Raw genomic sequence first — 21,143 nt, 5'->3', positions numbered from 1 at the left:
CCTCCATCACTGAAGCAAGCAAGCCTCCTGTTCGCTTCAGCGGCCTGGCTGCCGGCCGCCATCTTGGTTGGCAGTTAATTTCCATTATCGCCCTGATTAGCCAATGGGAAGTGTGTCGGAGGTATGGTTAATTACCATGTTTGTCTATTATTAGATACGATGATTGGCATACAACATTGCATGAGTTTAAGGTGTACAACATGATTTGATGCATGTATTTATTGTGAGATGACTACCTTCATGAGGTTAGTTAACACCTTCATCCCCTTATATTATTTATTGTGTGTGTGTATACGTGTGTGGTGACAACATTTAAGGTCTGACTCAGCAACTTTCAAGGATATAATATAATATTGTTAACTAGAGTGAACATGTTGTATGCTAGATCCCCAGATCTTATTCATCTTATAACTGGAAATTTGTGTCTTCTGACCAACATCTCTCCCTCCCCCCACTTCTCCTTTCCACCTCCACTCCTGGCACCTGGAAACCACATTCTACTCTGTTTCTATGAGTTTGGCTTTATTTTTAGATTCCACATGCAGCAACTTAATGTTTAATGTTTCTGTCACAGTGTCCACAATTCAATAAGCAAAATATTGGGCCCTTGACACTCATTTATGATGTGGACATGGTCAGAATGAGGATATCTGTCCAGGTCTCTTCCTGAGCCCCCAAATTTCAGATAATCAGCTACTGTACCTGCCTACCCCTTCAGCTCAAGAACTGTTCCAGATCCCAATTCTCACCACCATCTCTGATTATATACCTTTTCTCTCATCAGCAACTTTATGCCATGACCTAAGACCTAGCCTCTTTCTTCTTTATTTTTAAAATATATTTTTTATTGATTTTACTGAAAGGAAGGGAGAGGTATAGAGAATTAGAAACATTAATGAGAGAGAAACATCAATCAGCTGCCTCTTGCACGTCCCTTACTGGGGATTGAGCTCATAACCAAGGTACATGCCCCTGACCGGAATTGAGCCTGGGACCCTTCAGCCCCCTGGCCAAGGCTCTATTCACTGAGCCAAACCGGTTAGGGCCAGCCTCTTTCTTCTTATTGTGGGTGCTGGCTTTGGGTCCACCGTCCCTTAAGGAGACAACCCGAGCAAGGAGCTCAGGGAAAGGCGTCTGGAATGCCGCCTCTCAAGCAGAGGCAGAGCAGAAGCCCTGACTGGAGTGTGGAAGAAGCAGCGAGCCAGGCCGTGCCTTGTGCTGCTGGACGGAGCCCTGCCCAGAACCACAGCAGCTGCTGCAGGAAGTGCCAACCAGGGGTGGACCCGCCTCTATTCTCCAATGTCAGAAAGGCTCTTAGACTAAGGCTAGGCCTACTCTTCCTTTGATTGCCGAGGGAGGGTTGAGTGGTGATAGAGGGAAAAAGCAGAATCCACACCAGATGACCTTAGCTCTCTCAACAAACGAAAAGGCAGCGCTGTCTACAGAGGAAAGTTTAGAAGGTTGCTGTGGAGGGACAGCTAGAATCAGTAGCAGATAAAGAGGATTGGGGGGCTGGGGTTAGTAGCCAGCTTCCTTGTGAAATTGAGACCTTTAATCTAAAGACTCTGCAGAGAGATCTCTGTTTGGAGTTGGGAAGTCATCTGCCTCTCACGGTCCTTGATCCTTTTGATGCTCCAGCCTGCAGGGTGGCTCTTCTGCCAACAGCACAGCCACCTACCATGATACACATCTTGCAGAGAAATAAAATCACCTACTATGGCCCTCAAATGGAGAGTAAGATCAAGAGTATGTGAGTATATTGCATCTTGACCTGGTTTGGCTTGCCTTCTGAGGATTCTTAGAGGTTTGCTCTTAGAGTGCTCACAAAAGTCCTGATTTGTTCTTTAAATAGAACTAAGGCTGCCCCATGGATCTGGGAGCAGATCCTGACAGCCTGGTTGGGTGCTGGGGCTCACAGTTTGATGTAGACAGATGTGAATTTGGTCCTGGCTCAAACACCTACATGGCCTTGGACAAGTTATTTAATCTCTGCGGCTCAGTGTTTGAATCGGGGGATGATGACAGCCCTCTTTAATAATATTGCAGGGACTGAGTGATAAAAGTGTATAAAGAAAACCTCTAACAATGTCTGGCACATAAGAGATGCTTTAAAAATAGTAACAGTTCCTTGTGCTTTATTCAGCACCCTTTTGTTACTGAGTGTTGATGAGGATCCTGAAAAATGTCTTCAGAGCTAGTGTAGTAAGAGGAATCATCTGGATTTAGCCTTCTTTTCTAGGTCCACATAGCAGGGTACGTCAGCCCTTTTTACATTGTTAAGGTTTCAAGTTCAGGAGGAAATTTTTTCTTTTTTTTTCTTTTTTTAAATTAAATATACTTTTATTGATTTCAGAGAGGAAGGGAAAGGGGGGGAGAGAGAGAGAGAGAGAGAGAGAGAGAGAGAGAGAGAGAGAGAGAGAAAGGAGGGAAGGAAGGAAGGAAGGAAGGAAGGAAGGAAGGAAGGAAGGAAGGAAGGAAGGAAGAAAGAAAGAAAGAAAGAAAGAAAGAAAGAAAGAAAGAAAGAAAGAAAGAAAGAAAGAAAGAAAGAAAGAAAGAAAGATCGGCCACCTCCTTCACGCCCTCTACTGGGGATCGAGCCTACAACCCAGACATGTGCCCTTGATCAGAATCGAACCTGAGACCCTTCAGTCTGCAGGCTGATGCTCCATCCACTCAGCCAAACCAGCTAGAGCAGGAAATATTTCTTAAAACACTTCATAACTATTGCAGCCATTTTCTCTGGAATCTCTCCATTGTGTTAACTTTTCCCCACAAAGCTTCTAGATGCTGTCTAGAATCTGAATATCCAGTGAAATAAAGCTTTCATACAAGAAACGGAGAAAAGAAGAAACTTTTACTCAGATATGTGGAACTTTCTAGTGTTCTGTTCTTCACTTTGCATACCAATCGTGTCTGTTTTTAGATCGATCTTCTGTCACGTTTTGCCTTTATTTCATCCCATTTGGAAATATGCTGTATGCATCTCAGCTCAGCAGGGCCATTCCATAAGAATTCTGCTCATCGAAACACGGGGTTGACTTGGCTTTCTCAGACAGAAGAGTGTCCCTACCCACCCCCACCAAATCCGCCTAAGTGTTTCTCTTTCCCATTTGGTGATTAATTATGAAGCTTTAGAAAAATGGTTCTGCAGAATAATGTAAACTGTCATTACTCCATTGCTGATAACTACAGATTTCACTCCAGTTACCATACATTTTTAAACTATTACTATTTTAGTGCAATCTCCACTTGATTTGGAGAAAAATAAAGTCACTGGAAAGAGAATGCCAAACAATCAAGCAGTTAAAGGGAAGTCTTAAAACCTATAAAAAAAGAACATGTGAAGGGTGAGTTATTTGCATGTTGAGGGATCTGCGCTAGCAAATGATGAGAGCCATTGGTGGGGAGCTGGCTTAATTGAAACCCTTCGCTGGAAACCAGGGAGAAGTAAAAAATGCAAGAAGCTGCTTAATGCTCACAGAATGATACCGATAGGATATATAAAACTGAGACGAATACTAATAACAGATTTATTTCCTGCTGAAATGATGAGACGGGGGGGAAAAATAGGGGACAGACCTAAGTTATGAAAAGGTGAAATCTGGAAGGAGGGATTGAGCTGATGCCCACTTTCAAGTCCATTTAGGATGTTCTATAGACCTACCATTCCCAGCTGCAGCGGGGAGGGTGCAGGGAGCCCTCTGTCTGTGGAGGAGACTTGGGCAGCCGATTGCAGCCTAAAAGCCAACAGAAAACAAAGGCTCATTTCTGCCGTTAGAAATGCAAAGCGTCATGGTTGCTGCTCCTCAGATGGATCCCACCCCTTCTACTAGAATTTCCTTTCTAATCTAGGTGAGTTTTGTATGAAACTTTGAAAGCTGTTACAACATTTGTTATTCATATCATACATGTGAGTGAACTAGGGAATTTGCTAAGCATTTCATTTTGAAATTTTCAATTGACTTCCCCAGCCCTCTCACATTAAATGACATAAAACAAACTATGCAGACCGTGTCCTCTGTGAGTTCTTTTTCTCAGAAGAAAAACGGGTGTGATAAGATTGCCGGGGATTATATAACCATCACTGAAAAGATAACGTGCCTGTCCAGTACAGAATTTCGGAGCTGGGAGCAACCTCAGACCCCATCTGGGCTAGTGGCACGCAGTTACATCTGCCCACTGGAGCTTGTTTCTGACCCAGGAGATGAAGATAAACTTGTATTCCTAGATTCCTTCATCACCCCTCACCTGGGCTACCCCCACAGAATGATCCCTCCTGCTATCCTGTGTATTTTGAAGTTAACAGCATATGTTTTTGCAGCTCAAAACCTTAAAAAGATAATAAAAGTAAAGAGAAAGCATCGCTCCTTGAGTTTCAAAACACTGTTTAGAAACCCAAAAGCTGAGAATGCCTGAGTGTAGGTGAGGGTTTCTCACTTGGGCACTACTGACATTTTAGACTGGGTAACTCCTTGTTGTGAGGGGCTGTCTTGTGCACTGTAGGATATTTAGTAGCACCCTTAACCGGAGTTCCTCCACCCCCACCCCGCTCCTCAACCCCCAAACCCCACCCCGCCAGTGTGACAACCAAAAATGCCTCCCACATTGCTAAATGTTGGGGCAGGAGACAGGGTGGACAAACTTACTGAGAACCTGGCTGAGAACCGTTGATGTGTGGTTTGTGCAAAAACAAATATAAGCAAGATATTTGATGGTTTAAAAGCCAGTCCTTCACTCACCATGTACACAACCTCTCCAACACTGAATGTTACTGTTTTGTAAAAATCTTGGCCAGTTACGTGGCAGTTGTTCTGATAGCACTCAATCAGAAGGCTCTCCAAGGACTATATGCCACATTGTTTTTGCCAAGAGACCGGAGAGAAGAGTCCCATGCCAGTCCTGGGGTTGTAGAAGTGAGATGTTACAGAAAATACGGAAGTCTGGGTGAAATTCTGTCCTGATGCGGGAGTGAAGGGGCTTCAGCTGCATCTGTGTGATCCCAGAGTGGAGTTGGCTATGCGGGGGTTGCCTTCCTTCCTCAGGGCTCATGTTCCTCGTCCAAAAACTTAGGAGTGACCAGTTGAAGAATCTACCTACCAAATATGCTTTTATGAATGGTGTTTCATCTTTTGCATTTGCTTTTGGGATTGAACAACCGAATACTTTAATTTGTGTTAGAACTAAGCATATCTTTGTTCAAATCAGTTGGAGGATAGAACAACTCCTAGGTAGTCTTTTGTATTACTCATTCCAGAACCCCCAAGGTTTAAAAAAAAAAAAGTGTGGTGTGTGTGTCTGTGTGTGTCCAAATTACAGATCCCTATTAGGATTTGCTCCCTCAGCCCTAGGGATGCAAGGAGAAACTATAAAGAAGGACTACATGCCAAGCTCTGCACTGGTGTGTTAAGTGTCTCATATCCTTGGGCCTCACAGCAACCTCATTGTATAGGTGCTAAGAACAAGGGAAATAGAATGTTCAAGGTCAGACAGCTGCTATGGGGGAAACAAAATTTCAAATCAAGCTCTAAGAGGGTTGTGAGCTCTCTGAGCTCAATTTGCAAGCCTCCCCTGACTGACTTGGCCCCATATGGCTGAGCGATAGTTGCTTGTTGGATGGAGAGCCCTGCCCACCACTGCCCTGCCAGCCAGGGCACCTCCACCCCTGCTAACTGCCCCAGCCAGTTAGGGGTTGAGGGCTGGGCTTCATCATCCCACCACGGTGGGAGCCTGCACGGACAGGGCTGCAGTGGCTTTGGCTCCTTTCAGCACTTCCAGACTAGATGCTGTGCTGATCCCAAGGGCACACCAAGAAGTGGTGAGAAGACTTAACTCCTTGTTAGGGAAAAGTTGGACCAGTGAAAGACAGAAAATTGAAATGAGCCAGCATGCTGGCTCCTTTCTCCCCATCAGACTGTCTGAGGGGTAGCAGATCCACTTAGTCTTAATGGAGACCCAGCGACCAGCTTTGTCTTCTCGTGAAGCTGAGACCCAGCTCAGTAAGGTACGACCTTCCATTTGCTTTCTTTCCTTCTCTGCCTCACTTGCACACACCACCCCAATAAAGGCTAACACCTGTATGTTTTGGCATAGGCTCTGTTTTCTAGGGATCCCTGGCTAAAACATAAGCATATGTTCTTTTATTTATAAAACTAGAGGCCCGGTGCATGGAAATGTGCACTGGTGGGGGCATGGCCTGCAGGGATTGGCCCACTGTGGGAGCACCACTCATCCTGGTCAGCCAAGTGGCTGTGGATCTGCTTTCTGAACAGCTGCTGAATGAGGAAATTAGTCTGAGCTGATATTTTGGGGTAATGTCTTGGGTAAAGACATGTTCTGTGTCGTGGAGGAACCTGGCTGAGAGCTTTGCACCCCAAAGCCACTCAGTGAATGTCCTTGAGGTGGGATGCCAGGTCGGTGACACCATCCGATATGTTCAGGGCAGCCATGCTCCAGGATCCTCAGCCATCAGGACAGCCTCCAAAAGGGGTCCCCAGTCACATCCCCTCTTGCCAGCTCCCCGTACTCTTTCTAGAACACACCTTTGAGGGCCTGCATCAGCTGGTGGAATCAGACCAGAATCTGGATTGTCTCAGGTATTTGATAGGTACAGAGACTCAACCTCACCCTGGGCCTGCTAGCGGCTGCTCCCACTGTGGGAGCACACTGACCACCAGGGGGCAGGTCCTGCGTTGGACATCTGCCCCCTGGTGGTCAGTGTGCATCATAGCGATTGGTCAAGCAGTCGTTCTGGTCATTCCACCTTCCGGGCGCTGGACTTTTATTATATAGGATGGCAATGTTCCCACCCATCCCTCAAAAGTCCAAGAAAAAAAGAAAAACAAAACTTTTCTTAGTAGATGTTATCCCTCAGTGATGATAGCTAACAGACATTTTGAACGAAAAATAAACCACCACAGTATATGGTTGTGGGAAGCAGTGCATGAAGATAACACTAACTGTCCCTTTGTGGTCTCCTTGTACCTGCCCTGACCACCACCTGCTTTTCTCCCCTTGCTTTTAGACAAAAGGGTCATGTTAATGCTTTCTTGATCAGAAAGGCTGTATTTGTCTTACCATGACGGTATGTGTAGCCTGTTCGGATGGAAAGTATCAGTTACCCTCAGACCATGTCCTAGTTCTCCGGCTTATTAGCTGTGTAACTTGAGAAAGCCATAATACCTCTAAATAGATACTTCCTCGCCTGTAAAATGGAAAGAAATCTGCCTGTGCCACCTTTCCCATAGGCTGATGTGATGTAGTCTAAGCGCTTTGAAGCCCCATACAGATGTGCTTTAACTGTGTGAGGGGAGGTAAGAAAATGACTCTAATTAAAGTTTCTCTCACTGAAAATAATGAAACTCTTCAGCAGAAAAATGGAATAAATCACTTAAATCTTCTTAAATATCTTCAAGATAATTATTATGATGAAAAGTTAAATGGTTGAGACTCCTGGCAAAAATGGAATGAGAGACTGGATTTTCCCTCCCAGATGAAACAAACAAGTATATACGCATGTGTGTGTGTGTGTGTGTGTGTGTGTGTGCGTGTGTGTGTGATTTGCAAGATACTGGACATCAAGCAATGCAACAATTCCCTGAGAGAAAGGAAACAAACGCAGTGATCAGATGGAGCTGAGGGTCCCAGAAACCAAGGTGTCTGGAGTTGAGAGCAGAGTTTCAGCAGTGCGAGAGATGTGCAGACACAGAACCCTGGAGATGCACAATGGGTCCCCTCGCCCTGTTATTCAGCAGAGTCCTCATCAGCACAGGCATGTGAGAGAACTACTTGAAGCTGAGGGAAAACCACCCAGAAAGGTGAGTGGGAACAGTAGCTGGCACTTACACCAGGCATGAAAGAGTGCCTTTTTCTCCCAGTCAGACCAGAAAACCTCTTCACTCAACCAGGCACTGGGTAGAGGACTTAGAATAGCCTTGCCTCTACACTGGGAAACAATTGGCCCTAAACTAAACATCGCTCTGGTCCAGCCCAACAAATCTTAAAAACAAGAGGATCGAGGTGTTTCTGAGTAACTAAACTACATCCCAGAACAAAGCTTAACAATATTTATAGGAATACAAAAATACCTAGTGTCCAACATGGTCAGAACGACAATGCCTGGCACCCAATAAAAAATTACCAGGCATGCAAAGAAAAAGCAACATATGGCTCATAATAATGAAAAAAATATTCATCAAAAATGACTCAGAACTGACAGCAGATGTTAGAATTAGCAGAGAAGGACACTAAAAGTTACTATAACTGTATTTCAAATATTCAGATCTTAAATAGGGACAAAGATTTTTTTAAGAAAAAAGATTCAGATCAAACACCTAGAGATGAAAACTGCAATGTCTGAGCTGAAAGATACCCAGCATGGAATTAGTAGTATATCCATAATGAAATACTACTTAGCAATGAAAAGAATGAACTATGGATACAACATTGACGAATCTCAAAGTAATTGTGCTGAGTGAAATGATCCAGACAAAAAGGTTGCATACTGTAAAAATCCTTTTATGTGAAATTCTGAAAGTGCAACATAATCCATAGTTACAGAAAGCAAATCAATGATTACCTGGTTGGGGGCAGGGAAGAGATTTCTAAGAGGCACAAGGAAACTTTTGGAGGTGATAAATATGTTCGCTCTTTTTATTTTTACTATGGTTTTCTGGGTATATACAGATGTCAAACGTGTACACTTTAAATATGTGTAGTTTATTGTGTATTGGTTATAACTCAGTAAAGCTATTTTTAGAAACTAAAGTGATAAAAGTATATTTAGAAAAACACTGCACACAGCTTGGAAAATAGAGGACTTATATAACCACATGTTTCCTTAACATTTTGTAAATTTTGGAGAATGGTAAAATAAATATTTAAATCTGTAATTTTTATTACATCTACATTTATAGTGTCTGTAGACTATATCTATTGTATAGTATCTATAGTATCTAGAATGGTAACTAAACTTTGGTTTGGGGTTTCTTTTTTGACAATACATGAGAAAAATCTCCTATTCTTTAAAACTACATATTTGGATGAGTATTTTTTATTTGTTCACTTATTCATTTATTCAATTAAATTATCAAGAACTTGCTACAAATCAGGCTGTTTTCAAGACACTAGGTATATGACTCTGGGCTTTGCTTTCCTCATTTGTAAATGCTAATTCTTGGATGCCTGCACCACCCTCCCACTGTGCTGATAGATAGCATGGGTAGGGGGTGGTCAGGCTCTGAGATCCTCAATGATAAAGCTATCTAGGTGGTATAACAAAGATATGACTCCCTAACTTCTCTGCTCTATATCTTTCCAAAGAGTAATTTTAGGCCACGTAAAGCATTTTTGTGGCTGCTCTGTCTATAGCGTAGCCTTCTTTCTGTTCCACTGCTTCACTAATAAGCTCTCTTTTAACTCTAAAAAGAAAAGGCATCTTTGCCATAAAAGTTTTTATGAAAATGAAATTAGGCATTTTAGTTTTGTTTGTTAAAAAATGCCCATAAAAACTTCTAAGGCAGTTTGAAAACTAATTCCCGATTGCTTCAAAGCGCAAACTCACATACGGTTATAAATTAGCATTTGGTCTAGTGCAGGGCAGCAGACCAAGCTTTTGTCCAACCTTTCTCCTTAATCTGAAGTGTTCCCAGTCCCACCCACCCTTTCTTTAAGCAAAATTTAGACATTAATAGACACTAAATTGCTTCTCTTTTTGAAGTCCTTTTCACACTTATCTCTAAGCATACACGATCTACTTCCTTTTGTTTGTTTTTTTAATTCTTTATTGTTTAAAGTATTACATATGAATCCTTTCCCCCCATTGACCTCTCCCCGCTCATTCCCACCCACCCCCCAAGAACATGCCCTCACCCCCCCTACTGACTGTGTCTATGGGTTATGCTTATATACATGCATGCAAGTCCTTTGGTTGATCTCTCACACATCCTTCCCCTAACCCCCCCACACACACCCCACCTCCCCTTGAGGTTGGATGGTCTGTTTGATGCTTCTATGTCTCTGGATATATTTTAGTTCATCAGTTTATGTTGTTCATTATATTCCACATATGAGTGAGATCATGTGATATTTATCTTTCTCCGACTGGCTTATTTCGCTTAGCATAATGCTCTCCAGTTCTATGCATGCTGTTGCAAATGATGAGTTGAATTTTTTAATTTAAAAAAAAAAGAAGCCAGAAATACACAAGGCAAATTTCAGTTTTCCTTTTTTCCAAATCTTACTTTATAAATTAAGAAAATTCTACACATTTTTAACCATAATTGACCATACTATTGCCTAATTTTGCAGTGGTAATTTACTCCCTAACACCCCTTTCTGTTTGATATGAGGTCTGGCCTAAAAAGCTCTCTAAGAATCTGTATTCCCTGTTTCATTAGAGATTCAGCTGTGTGAGCATGCTAATTATTTTTTTGAATGAAATAATTTATGTATTCTCATGTTCCCAATGTGTCTGTCCTGGTTTCCCCCAGTTCGATGCCGACCGAAATGAGGATGAGGTGTTCTATGACATCAGCATGGCGGTGGACAGCAAGTTATTTCCGAACAAAGAGGCCGCAGCAAGTAAGTCCCTGTGTCCTTCGAGCAACACTCTGTCCTGATCACCTCCCAGGTGTCCAGGGCTTTGTAGTAAGGTTGGAGCTCAACACATTGCTGTGAGGTTTTGAGGATGACGCTGTTCTCAGAGCTTTATACTTTCTGGTCTAGAAATCAAGGAACAAAACAAAAGAGAAAGGAAGGTCCTTATAGTTACTTGCCTTTCTTCCAGTCATTACACATGCAAATTAGTAGATAGTCACCATGTAGCATAAGACCTATCTATTTATATGAAAGCCTAAGCTACCATTACGACAGAACAACCGGAATGACTGGTTGCTATGACATGCACTGACCACCAGGGGGCACACACTCAACGTCAATGGGGCCTGCCAGCAAATCTCCCAGTCCCTCCCCCCAGCCGGCAGGCCCCGATCACCCAATCGGGGCCAGGCCCCGGGGCTGGGACAGGGAACCGGTGTGGATGGCAGCAGACGCAACCCCTTTCCCAGGGGGGCCAAGGGCCGGCTCCCTCCTCGGGGCCAGCGGCCAACCTCCTGGGTCCTTCCCCTATTCCTCCCCCGAGCTGGCAGGCCCCAATCAGCCCACCGCCCACGGCAGTTGGCCGTCTCCCCCAGGCCGGCAGACCCCAATTGCCCTATCCAGGCCTGCCAGCCAACCTCCTGGTCCCTCCCCCTGGCTGGCAGGTCCCAATCGCCCAATCGGGGCCAGGCCCTGGGCTGAGATGAGGAATGAGGTGTGGGTGGTGGCGGACACGGGCAGCAAGGGAAGGGGAGGAGAGGTGGGGAGGCAGGGAACCGCGTGGTGTCAGTGTGTGGGCGGCAAGGAAAGGAGAAGGCAGTAGGCAGGGAACCTGATAGGCACTGACCTCCAGCCAGGCCTAGGGATCCCTCCCGTGCACGAATTTCATGCACTGGGCCTCTAGTGTTATTATAATTCAGAAAAATCTAATCTAGCGTACACTTTGTACAAGAATTCAAAGTTCCAATTCCTGCAGGACTCCCTAACCCATACAGGTCTCTCCTTTGCCGAGGTTGGGGGGAGGAGGGGAGGAGCCACTCCCACCTGCTCCACAATCCCTGCTGTGGCCCTGCCCCTTCTCTTCCTAGTACTCTCACCTAGAAGTTTGCCATTGGAGGGTCATGCAGAGCAATCATACCCCCGTAGTGGGCAGGTCTCACAGTTCTGTCCTTGACCCTTCTCTCCCTGCCCTTTACTCTCTGGGTTAACGTGGTGTCCCTCTTGGCTTCAACTATCAATTCCATGTGATGACTCTCAATCTTTGGCTCAGTCCTGATCTTTTTTTTCTCAGTTATGGCCTCAGTGGATAAAGACCAAAAAGTTCTAGGCTGTAAAGAAAAAGGCTAAACACTTAACATTTTAAACCATATTTAAAGCCCACTAAGAGTAGCTTTAAAGAAAGGCAGGATTGAAAGGCAGGCGGTAGTCTTTCTGGGCAGACCCGCAGAGCACAGATAACTGATTAACTCAGCTGCCCACTTTTCCAAGGATGTTTGCAAAAAGATGGCCTACTGCAGGGAAAGGTGCAATATTGAGAAGCACGTAAGACCAGCTAAACAGACTGCTGCTGCTCTGACAAATGCATGACACCGGTGCTCTTTAAGTTAATATCTTACTTAGAACACTTATCAGACCTCTAACAACAGATATCTAATTGCCAGGTAGCTTCAGTTTGCTAATACAGTGTGGGGGGTGGAGGGCTGATGTAGGCTGCCCCTTCTTTAGAACTGCCAGCATTTTGTGGCTTTCACGTGGCATTTTTCCAACGTGGCCTCGTCCTGCAATAATGCAGCCGGGCTGGCTTCTGTGCTAAGTCGGTACACTGCCTGAGGACCGGCCTTTGCCCTTATTCTCCCACATCCCCTTGGCTCAGGGCACAGTGCCTGCCCTCTGCAGAGGTTTGAAGGGGCTCCTCTTTCCTCCGACTTCTCCCAGAGGGTGTTTGTGCTCACGGCTCTGACTCCCACTAGCTCCTTCCACTCCCAAGTCCTGAGAGCTGGGTTCTGCTCCAGCCTCCACAGCAGTCTGTTCCATCTGTGTCAGCCCTCGGTGAGTGACGTGTGCCCGGGAGGGACTGTGGGAACTAGAAATAAGCGATGCCGCCTTCCAGGAAGCAGCCACTTCGCAGCTCCAAGCTATTGTTCTCATTAAGGAATGGGCCAGGGCTGTCAGATCCGTCTCTCCTCCATGAGAAAACAGAAACCTGCACTTGTAGATGAAATCTCCAGGCTCAGGAAAGTCGGTGACTCACCCAATTAAGCACATCTTGCCGGTGTCCTCTGCTCTGTGAATTGCCAGCCTCGGGTTTTGTTCCTTTACTCTTTCCTTCTCTCTGAACCCTCTGCAGAGTCCCAGCTGCCCACGGCTCTCAGATCACCTCCTTTTTAAATGTTTAAAATAAAAACTGTATATATTTAAGATGTGCAGCACGGGAAATGATGGCTACAGTCAAACTAGTTGACGTATACCAGTAGTTACCGTTTTTCTATGTGTGATCAATGGCACCTGAAGTATATTCTTTTCACAAAGTTCCGGTATTCAGAGTATTGCCGACAGGCATCATGCTGTACATTAAGCCTGTAGACTTATTCATCCTACCTCACTGCAACGTGGTACAACGTTAGCCAACATCTCCCCGCCTCGCCCACCAGCGTGCTCATGGTCACCGTCATGCTGCTCGGCTTCTATGTGCTTGACCTTTTTCTATTCCACATATAAGTCAAATCACGCAGTTTTTCTCTTACGAGAGAGCAGGGCAAAAATGTTCCTACCGTCACAGCCCGCACTGATCCACTGTCCTCGGGGTCACCTTGGAAGTCCAATCTTGTTCTCAGTCTCCACGGCACTCACCCAGGCTGTGTCGTTCCTTGCCCATCCCTGGCCTCTCCTGTCTGTCATGAATATTGTTGTTGCCATGGGAATCCTCCTAGAATGCCTCTCTGATCCCCCTGCCTCCCTGACAAAAAATGAAACAAAGCAAAACTTTCAATGGCTTTCCTGCAGGCTGAGCACCAGTGCCCTTAGCACGGGGAACATACCCTTAGCTTTCCCACAGGGGTCCTGCTCCCTCTAAGGCATCACCTCCCCCATCTCCCACGCCAGCTTCCTCCAGGGTCTTGGAGACCTCAGGTATCTTCCTGCCTCTGGCCATTTTGCACAAGTTGCTTAGAAACGCCTGGGCAAGCATGTCAAACTCGCAGCTGGCAGGCCGCATTTGCATCCCTGGACTCTCCCAACTCCTAGCCCCATCCATCACCTGGTCAGACCCTACTCTGTATCTCAGAGCAAATGTGATTTCTTCGGGAAGCTTGCTCAGGCCCCATCCCAGACTAGTTTAGGCCCTGGAGTGGCACCCCGCACTTTTCTTTCAAAGTATTTATCACAATTGTGATTATATCATTAGAAATACGATTGTTAAAAAAAAATCTATTTCCCTTTTTAGAGTGCAAGGCTTCAAAAGGACAGTGTGTGTGTTGTGTGTGTGTGTGTGTGAGTGTGTGTGTGAGTGTGTGTGTGTGAGTGTGTGTGTGTGTGTGTGTGTGTGTGTGTGTGTGTGTGTGTGATACCCAGTGTGAATCTCACAGGAGATGGCATAGAAAGCCTTTCCCTACTGGTCACCTCAGCTGGATCGCTCAGCTGAGTTCGCCGACTCACAGCCCCACCACATTTTCATTGGCTCCAGAGCAGAGTGTAGGCTTGTTGCCTCCCTGCTGTAGAATGCGGTTCCCTGAACCTCTGCACGCCTCCAGCCCAGCTGCAGTGTCCCCCACTCCCCGCAGCCCTCCATTAATGCTTCTAGTGGGGCTTTGGGATCTAGCACTCAGTCTCTCTGGGCCTCAGAGAGTTGGGAACAGTAAATGGTTTATGTGTGTAAAGCACATGGCTGTCACATTGGAAAGACTATCTATATCCTATCTAATAAAAGGCTAATATGCAAATTGACCAAATGGTGGAACAATCAGTCGCTATGACATGCACTGACCACCAGGGGGCATATGCTCAATGCAGGAGCTGCCCCCTGGTGGCCAGTGCGCTCCCACAGGGGGAGCACCGCTCAGCCAGAAGCCTGGCTCACGGCTGCCGCTGCCAAGCACAGCGGTGGTGGCGGGAGTCTCTCCCGCTTCCACGGCAGTGCTAAGGATGTCCAACTGATGGCTCCCGGACTGTGAGAGGGCGCAGGCCGGGCTGAGGGATACCCCACACACACCCCCCGAATGCACAAATTTTGTGCACCAGGCCTCTAGTGTGTGTGTGTGTGTGTGTGTGTGTGTGTGTGTGTGTGTGTGTGTGTGTTAGCATCTCTGCTGAGGATTTGAGGAGTCCCAAGGAAAGACCACATCTTACTAAACACAACTCTTCCCCATTTCCCTGGGTCTGCTTCTGCTCTCCCTCTCTCCCTTCCTCCCTCCTTCCGCCCCAGGATGGAAGAACTGGAAAATCCCCCTTCCCTTCTCACCCAGAACAGTCCACCCACACCAGATCCCTCAAGGAGCTCACTTTTTAGTCCCAAATACTGTCCACATATTTTTTCAAAAAAAGGGCTCTTAAAAGTAATTCAAATGCAAACTGTGACTAACACTTTCCATGCTTGTTGGAATTAGCGCTGGCTGCTCCACCCGGCTCCTGGGTCACTCCTGGAACACTTGCGAGGGCTTTAATGTTTGTGGAGCAAATGAAGATCAAGATCCACAAAAGTCAGATGTCAGTGTCCTTTTACTCGCTTCAGTCCTTTGACATATATGTGTCGAATGCATGGGATTTCTAAGTACCATTCTTAGACTCAGAGATGAAATATGCCCTACCCAAAGCTGCTTATAATTTAGTGGGAGAGACAGAACTGGGAGAGGCCACTTCCCTCAGAGGGGCAGATGAAGTGCAAGAGGCATTCTATCCACCCTTCACTGCCCAGAAGCCCTGCCTTGAAGGAGTGTTTCTTTATTTGGTACTCAAAGTGGGAGGAGGGCATTCCTAACACTTCAGATTGAAGATCCACTAGGTCCTAGTGACTAGGAAGAAAACGCCTGTGGCATTATCCCAGGAAGCAGTACGGTTAGCCTTGTGGTACCGCTAACGCCAATTTGTATCATCTTCCCACTTAAAATTAAGGAGACGGCCTGGAAATGATATTTCCAAAAACCAGTCGGCATCTAAAACTGGTGACACTGAGTGCTCCCTGTGGACTTTTAATTCAGCTCATATTTTTCTCTGGTGTCTACAGAAAGGATATTTTTTAAAGATGAAAAGAAATCAAGAAATTCAAAATTGGGGCATGTGAAAGCCATACTATCACTTTTTTCAAATGTCCTAATTTTGCTCTTTTCTTTAGATAATAAGAGAATTCATTGAAGTTGTTTATATGTTAAATTGCCCAATGAAAGAAGGCAAAATGTGTACATATGGCTGTATTTACCTCCCTATTTTGTATAGTCAAACCTTAGACTGTTATTAAAGGTCTCATTTTCAGCAAACCAAGCAACCAATACCAAAGAAAATGAAAGCTATTCAGTCATTATCTGAGCTGATAATGACATCCTTTGTCTGTTGCCTTCTATAATAAATTAGTACTGTTGCCAAGAGCAACAATGTGTCAAGAAATTCCTCCCCTTTATGATACAATAAAATTTCTGTTAAAAGCATTTTTTCGGGAAAGCCAATCTCTTCTTCCTTATAAGCACAGGTTGTGGGTTATTGTTTTTGTAAACAAAGATCTCTTCATTCTGTTGCTGAAAACAGTTTTCTAATAATCTTGTTCCAGTTTCAAATATTAATGTATAATATCTCTTAACTGGGCTATGTACAAGCCCTTCACTTTATGCTTTTCTAAAACAACCAAAAGAACAGTTTCTAATTAAATAAAGTAAGTAGGACACAGGAACTAAAACAGCTACATGTTTAATAAGCCTTTGAGTTCATATCATGTTGCTCACTTCATATGAATCGCTGTACTAGAAAATAGATATGTGAGATGAGGGAATCATTTAAGTACCGATCTCCACTTTCACTCGGCAGCGGTGGGTAATATCCATTCTATGGAAGTAGTGAAAACTAAATAAAATTGCCATCACCTTGAATGATGCTATTACTAGCAGCCCCTTGGTTGTCACCAGCTGGAGTGACACACCTTGATTTTACTTCTAATCCTTCCGTTTCTGCAGCCACCCAGGGACGCGTCTCATCATCAACCAGTCATTTTCACAGAATGTAGAGGAGACGGCAGGTCCTCCAGGTCCTCTCCTATCGAATGCTAGAAGGAAAGATCATAGTTATAAAGCCATTGGGATGGCTCCTGCTTAGAATTTGGAGTCAGCGGATGTGTAGGAGAAATGGGGACTATAATTTCTATCCTTATCTCACTCACTTTCTGCAGGACCTTGGCCAAGTTATTTGACTTCTCCGCACCTCATGTTTCTCTTTTCTAAAATGAGGAGGAGGAAGTCTGCGAAATACTGGTTCAGAAATGTCTGTGCTCCTATCATAGGAAAGTAATGCATTCTACTTCTGACATATTTCCTGCCTCACACACATACTAGTACATGCAAACTGACCTTTAAACTGGGCTTTCAGGCAGTCAGGTATCTTGGCCCTAAGACACGCCTTATACAAAACTAGAGGCCCGGTGCACAAATTCGTGCATGGGTGGGGTCTTTTGGCCTGGCCCGATGGGGGCCCATGGGAGGTGGGGCTGGCCGGGGGAAGAGGCCGCAGGAGGGCTCCAGGGCATGTCCAGCCCATCTCGCTCAGTCCCAATCAGCCAGACCTCAGCCCCCTACTGGTCGGAGCGTCTATCCCCTGGTGATCATTGCACATCATAGCAAGCGGCCTTAACATATCATTAGCATATTATGCTTTGATTGGTTGAACAGAGGACCAGATGACCAGACACTTAACATATTGGGCTTTTATTACATAGGATTTTATTTGAAAAATACCAAAAGCAAAAAGAGAGAGAGAACGAAAAATACCAGACGCACAAAGATATAAAAAGTATCTACACTAATAATAGAGGAATATGCAAATTGTCCGGGATGCCGTTACAGTAACATTAATGACCAGCAGGCTGTCTGGGGCAACCAGGCTGGCAAAGGAGTTAGTGGGGGACGACCAAATGACTGAACAGCAGGCTGCATGGGGCGACCAGGCTGGTAGTGGGGGAGTAGTTGGGAGTGACCAGGCTGGCAAGGGGGTGCAGTTGGGGGCAACCAGGCCAGCAGGGAGGCAGTTGGGGGTGACCAGGCCAACAGGGGGACAGTTGAGAGCAACCAGGCCAGCAGGGTGGCAGTTGGGAGAGACCAGGCAGAGGCGGTTAGGGTTGATCAGGCTGGCGGCGGGGGGCGGTTGGGGTGGGGGGGGAGCGGTCAGGAAGGCAGGCAGGCAGGTAAGCAGTTAGGAGCCAGCAGTCCTGGATTGTGAGAGGGATGTCCAACTTCTGGTTTAGGCCCAATCCCAGCAATTTGACATCCCCTGAGGGGTCCTGGATTGGAGAGGGTGCAGACTGGGCTGAGGAGACCCCCCATGCATGAATTTCATGCACCAGGCCTCTAGTCTATTATAATTCCACTTTAAACAATTATATATGTATAACTAAATTTTTGTGTATCACCCCTGTAGTCTCACTCTGTTAATAGCGTGTGGTGCATAGTCTTCCACACTCCATTCTAGTGAGCACCTTATTAACAATGGAATTGTCAAGGGCCTAGCACTGTGCCACACACATCTATGTGACTCTCAGTAGCAACCCTGCAGTTAGCTACTTTTCCAAAATGGTTCGACGGGTCAATTATGTCCATTTTGAAAAACTTCATTATCCTTTAAAAAAAATTTAAAGATACAAACAATAAACAGTAGCGTGACTGCTTAGTACTTAGTTTGGTAAGCAGCAGGGCTGATGATGAGAAGAGAAGAGTTGAGAGAAAAAACTATGTGAGAACCTACCTAGATCCTCTTTTCGGAAGAAAATATGAAAGCAGCCTCTTTGGAGAGGTCCATACCTGAGATGCTTTTATCAAAACTCCATCTTCATTCAACATTACTCATTTCATATTGTGGCCAAGAATTATTTGGCAAGGCCGAGTATAAAATGAAACATGGAGTCGTTTATTTCCTTACAGGGTGCATAGTGTTTTATGGGCAGCACTGACTTCTGTCTTTCTGGCTAGTTAGGTGATTTCTACAGGGGTGGGCAAAAGTAGGCTTACGGGTATGCATTTATTCCTGTACTACTAGTTATTTATTGGTTTGTATGACTACTGCAGACCTACGTTTGCCCACCCCTGCATTTCGCAGCAGGAGAGAGTTGCTAGATGAGGATGATGAATCAGTTGTGCTCCAGGAGCTCCATTATGAGCCTTTGGGGGCCATTGGGTAAGCAATTCAGTGTAACCTGTGGCACCCAGGGAGGGAAGATCCTATTAATACACTAAGCTGACCTGATTTTTCTCACCTTCAGGGACTTAGGGAATGCAAAGGCTGGAGGGAAAGCTCAGGTTCTCATGGACTGAGCAAATTCAGCATATCTTATTTCTAGGAACCCTTGCTCTTCTCCCACTCTGGACTTGGCTCATGGTGTTCCCTCCACCTCAGTGTCTATCGCACACCCCTAAACTGCTTTCCTCTGGGACAACCCTATTCACCCTCACAGTTCAGGCTCATGGATTCGTTCCTCGTGAAGAATCCCACCTCCACCAGCACCTCCACTACTAGGCAGAAGTAACCCTCTCTTTTTGGTCCCTGAACCTTGCTATAGACAAATCCATCTCCTTCACAAAAGTTTGTCTTCTTCTTAAGGGTGGAGACCAGTGATGGCGAACCTATGACACGCGAACTCATTTTTTTGGTTGATTTTTCTTTGTTAAATAGCATTTAAATATATACAATAAATATCAAAAATATAAGTCTTTGTTTTACTATGGTTGCAAATATCAAAAAAATTTCTATATGTGACACGGCACCAGAGTTAAGTTAGGGTTTTTCAAAATGCTGACACGCCGAGCTCAAAAGGTTCGCCATCACAGGTGGAGACAGTGTCCACAGCACCTGCATTTTCTGTCTGCAGGTCAAACAGTGCCTGGCAGATGGGAAGAGTCTAGAAATGTTTGTGAATTTAATGTAATCATGAGGACAATATGGAAACCTAGTGGGAGAGTGTTTGCTCTAGAAATGTACACAAACAGCCTCCTTAGGTCATCCTTTCCTTTCTAATCTTAGGTTCAGGTGACCTTGATTCTCCGATGATGTTGGACTCTGGAGAGATCATTGACACAGGATCTGATTATGAAGATCAGGTAATTAAAACCTAAAAACATTTCGCTGTTTAAGTAGTTTTAATTTTAGCCTTTGTTAATGTTTCATGAAAATTAGAATTACAAATCATTTTGAGAAATGTTTACAGTAACATATATCCTGGAATAAATCACAATAGCCTACAGCTTTCATTCATTAAATTCGGTCCTTTAGCTCGTCCTTATCCACAGATATAAAATGGCAATAAATTAAGAAAAGGTTTGTGGTCAAAAGTTACATTCGATAGAAATGAGGTTACCAGAGTTATCTTGCCCAAGAATTTGCCTGTATCTCTATCACTTAATCCATAATAAACCAAAGGTATTTATTAATAAGCATTGGCTACAGGTTTGGGGATGTGCTTTCCTATGTCTAACTTTTGAAAGGGACTGATGGCCAAGGGCAACACAGCCAGGGAGTTAAATATGTTTTCTATTGGAATAAAAGCAAAGAAATGTATCTGGGTCATTTTCTTCTCAGCAGAAGAACTTTCCCTACTGCTATATTTTAATCTTCCAAAATAGTTGGCAAATGATCTAATCTTCTCATCAGGCCTTGTTTTTTAAAAAAGGATAATGTCCAAAACTCCCTCCCACCTCTCACCAAAGCTCCTCTGCAATGGCTGAGCGCCAGGTGGACATGGGCTGGGGTTTCTCCCCATCTTCAACTCATATATGTCTCAAATAAAGCAGGTAGGTCTGACCATTGTCCAGATATAAAGGCTGGCTACACATTTCACGTGCATATGCAGAAGTTATTTTCACAAGTGTTAAGTTTCCTTTCCTTATATCACAAAGCAAGAAGTTACTGATGAGTCATATAATGGTACATACTTATATTTTAGCATCTATTAGGTGCTTAATACATACATAAACATAGTGCTAAGTTTGTTCATTTGATTATCTCACAACCTCTTTGGGAAATAGGAATTATTATCTCTATTTCATAGACAAGAAAAGTAAGCAAAGAGTAATTCGCTCACAGGTATACACAGGTTTCACCGTGGGGAGATAAACTTCGAATGCATTCCCTGCCTCCTTTCCTAGCTTCCAAACGCCACCCATTCACTGGTACATTTTGGAGCCTTTTCAGTTGATAAACCTTAAGATCTCAACAGAGGCAAACACCAGACAACCACTATTGAAGGTGAGTTCACAATCCAAAATTACAGGCGGCACAAAGAAAAAACCATAACAAGAAATCCAGCTGGTTCAACAAATGAAAGACTTCACACCCCAAAAACTAGAGATAACAGAAAATTCTGAAAGAAA

General features: G+C 44.7%; 1 protein-coding gene across 2 annotated transcripts in view; it reads left to right on the top strand.

Annotated features, from left to right (window-relative positions):
• AK5 (adenylate kinase 5) overlaps positions 1 to 21,143 on the top strand; it is a 198,933-nt gene that overhangs the window by 100,252 nt on the left and 77,538 nt on the right. For both annotated transcript variants that reach the window (XM_059689152.1, XM_059689151.1), the window contains exons 7-8: positions 10,488 to 10,578; positions 19,798 to 19,874. In XM_059689152.1, coding sequence (XP_059545135.1) covers positions 10,488 to 10,578; positions 19,798 to 19,874 — 168 coding nt within the window. The remainder of the gene's footprint in view (positions 1 to 10,487; positions 10,579 to 19,797; positions 19,875 to 21,143) is intronic.

Source organism: Myotis daubentonii, chromosome 3 (genome assembly GCF_963259705.1).
Source record: "Myotis daubentonii chromosome 3, mMyoDau2.1, whole genome shotgun sequence".
Lineage (NCBI taxonomy): Eukaryota > Metazoa > Chordata > Mammalia > Chiroptera > Vespertilionidae > Myotis > Myotis daubentonii.
This window is presented reverse-complemented; position numbering and strand designations above follow the sequence as displayed.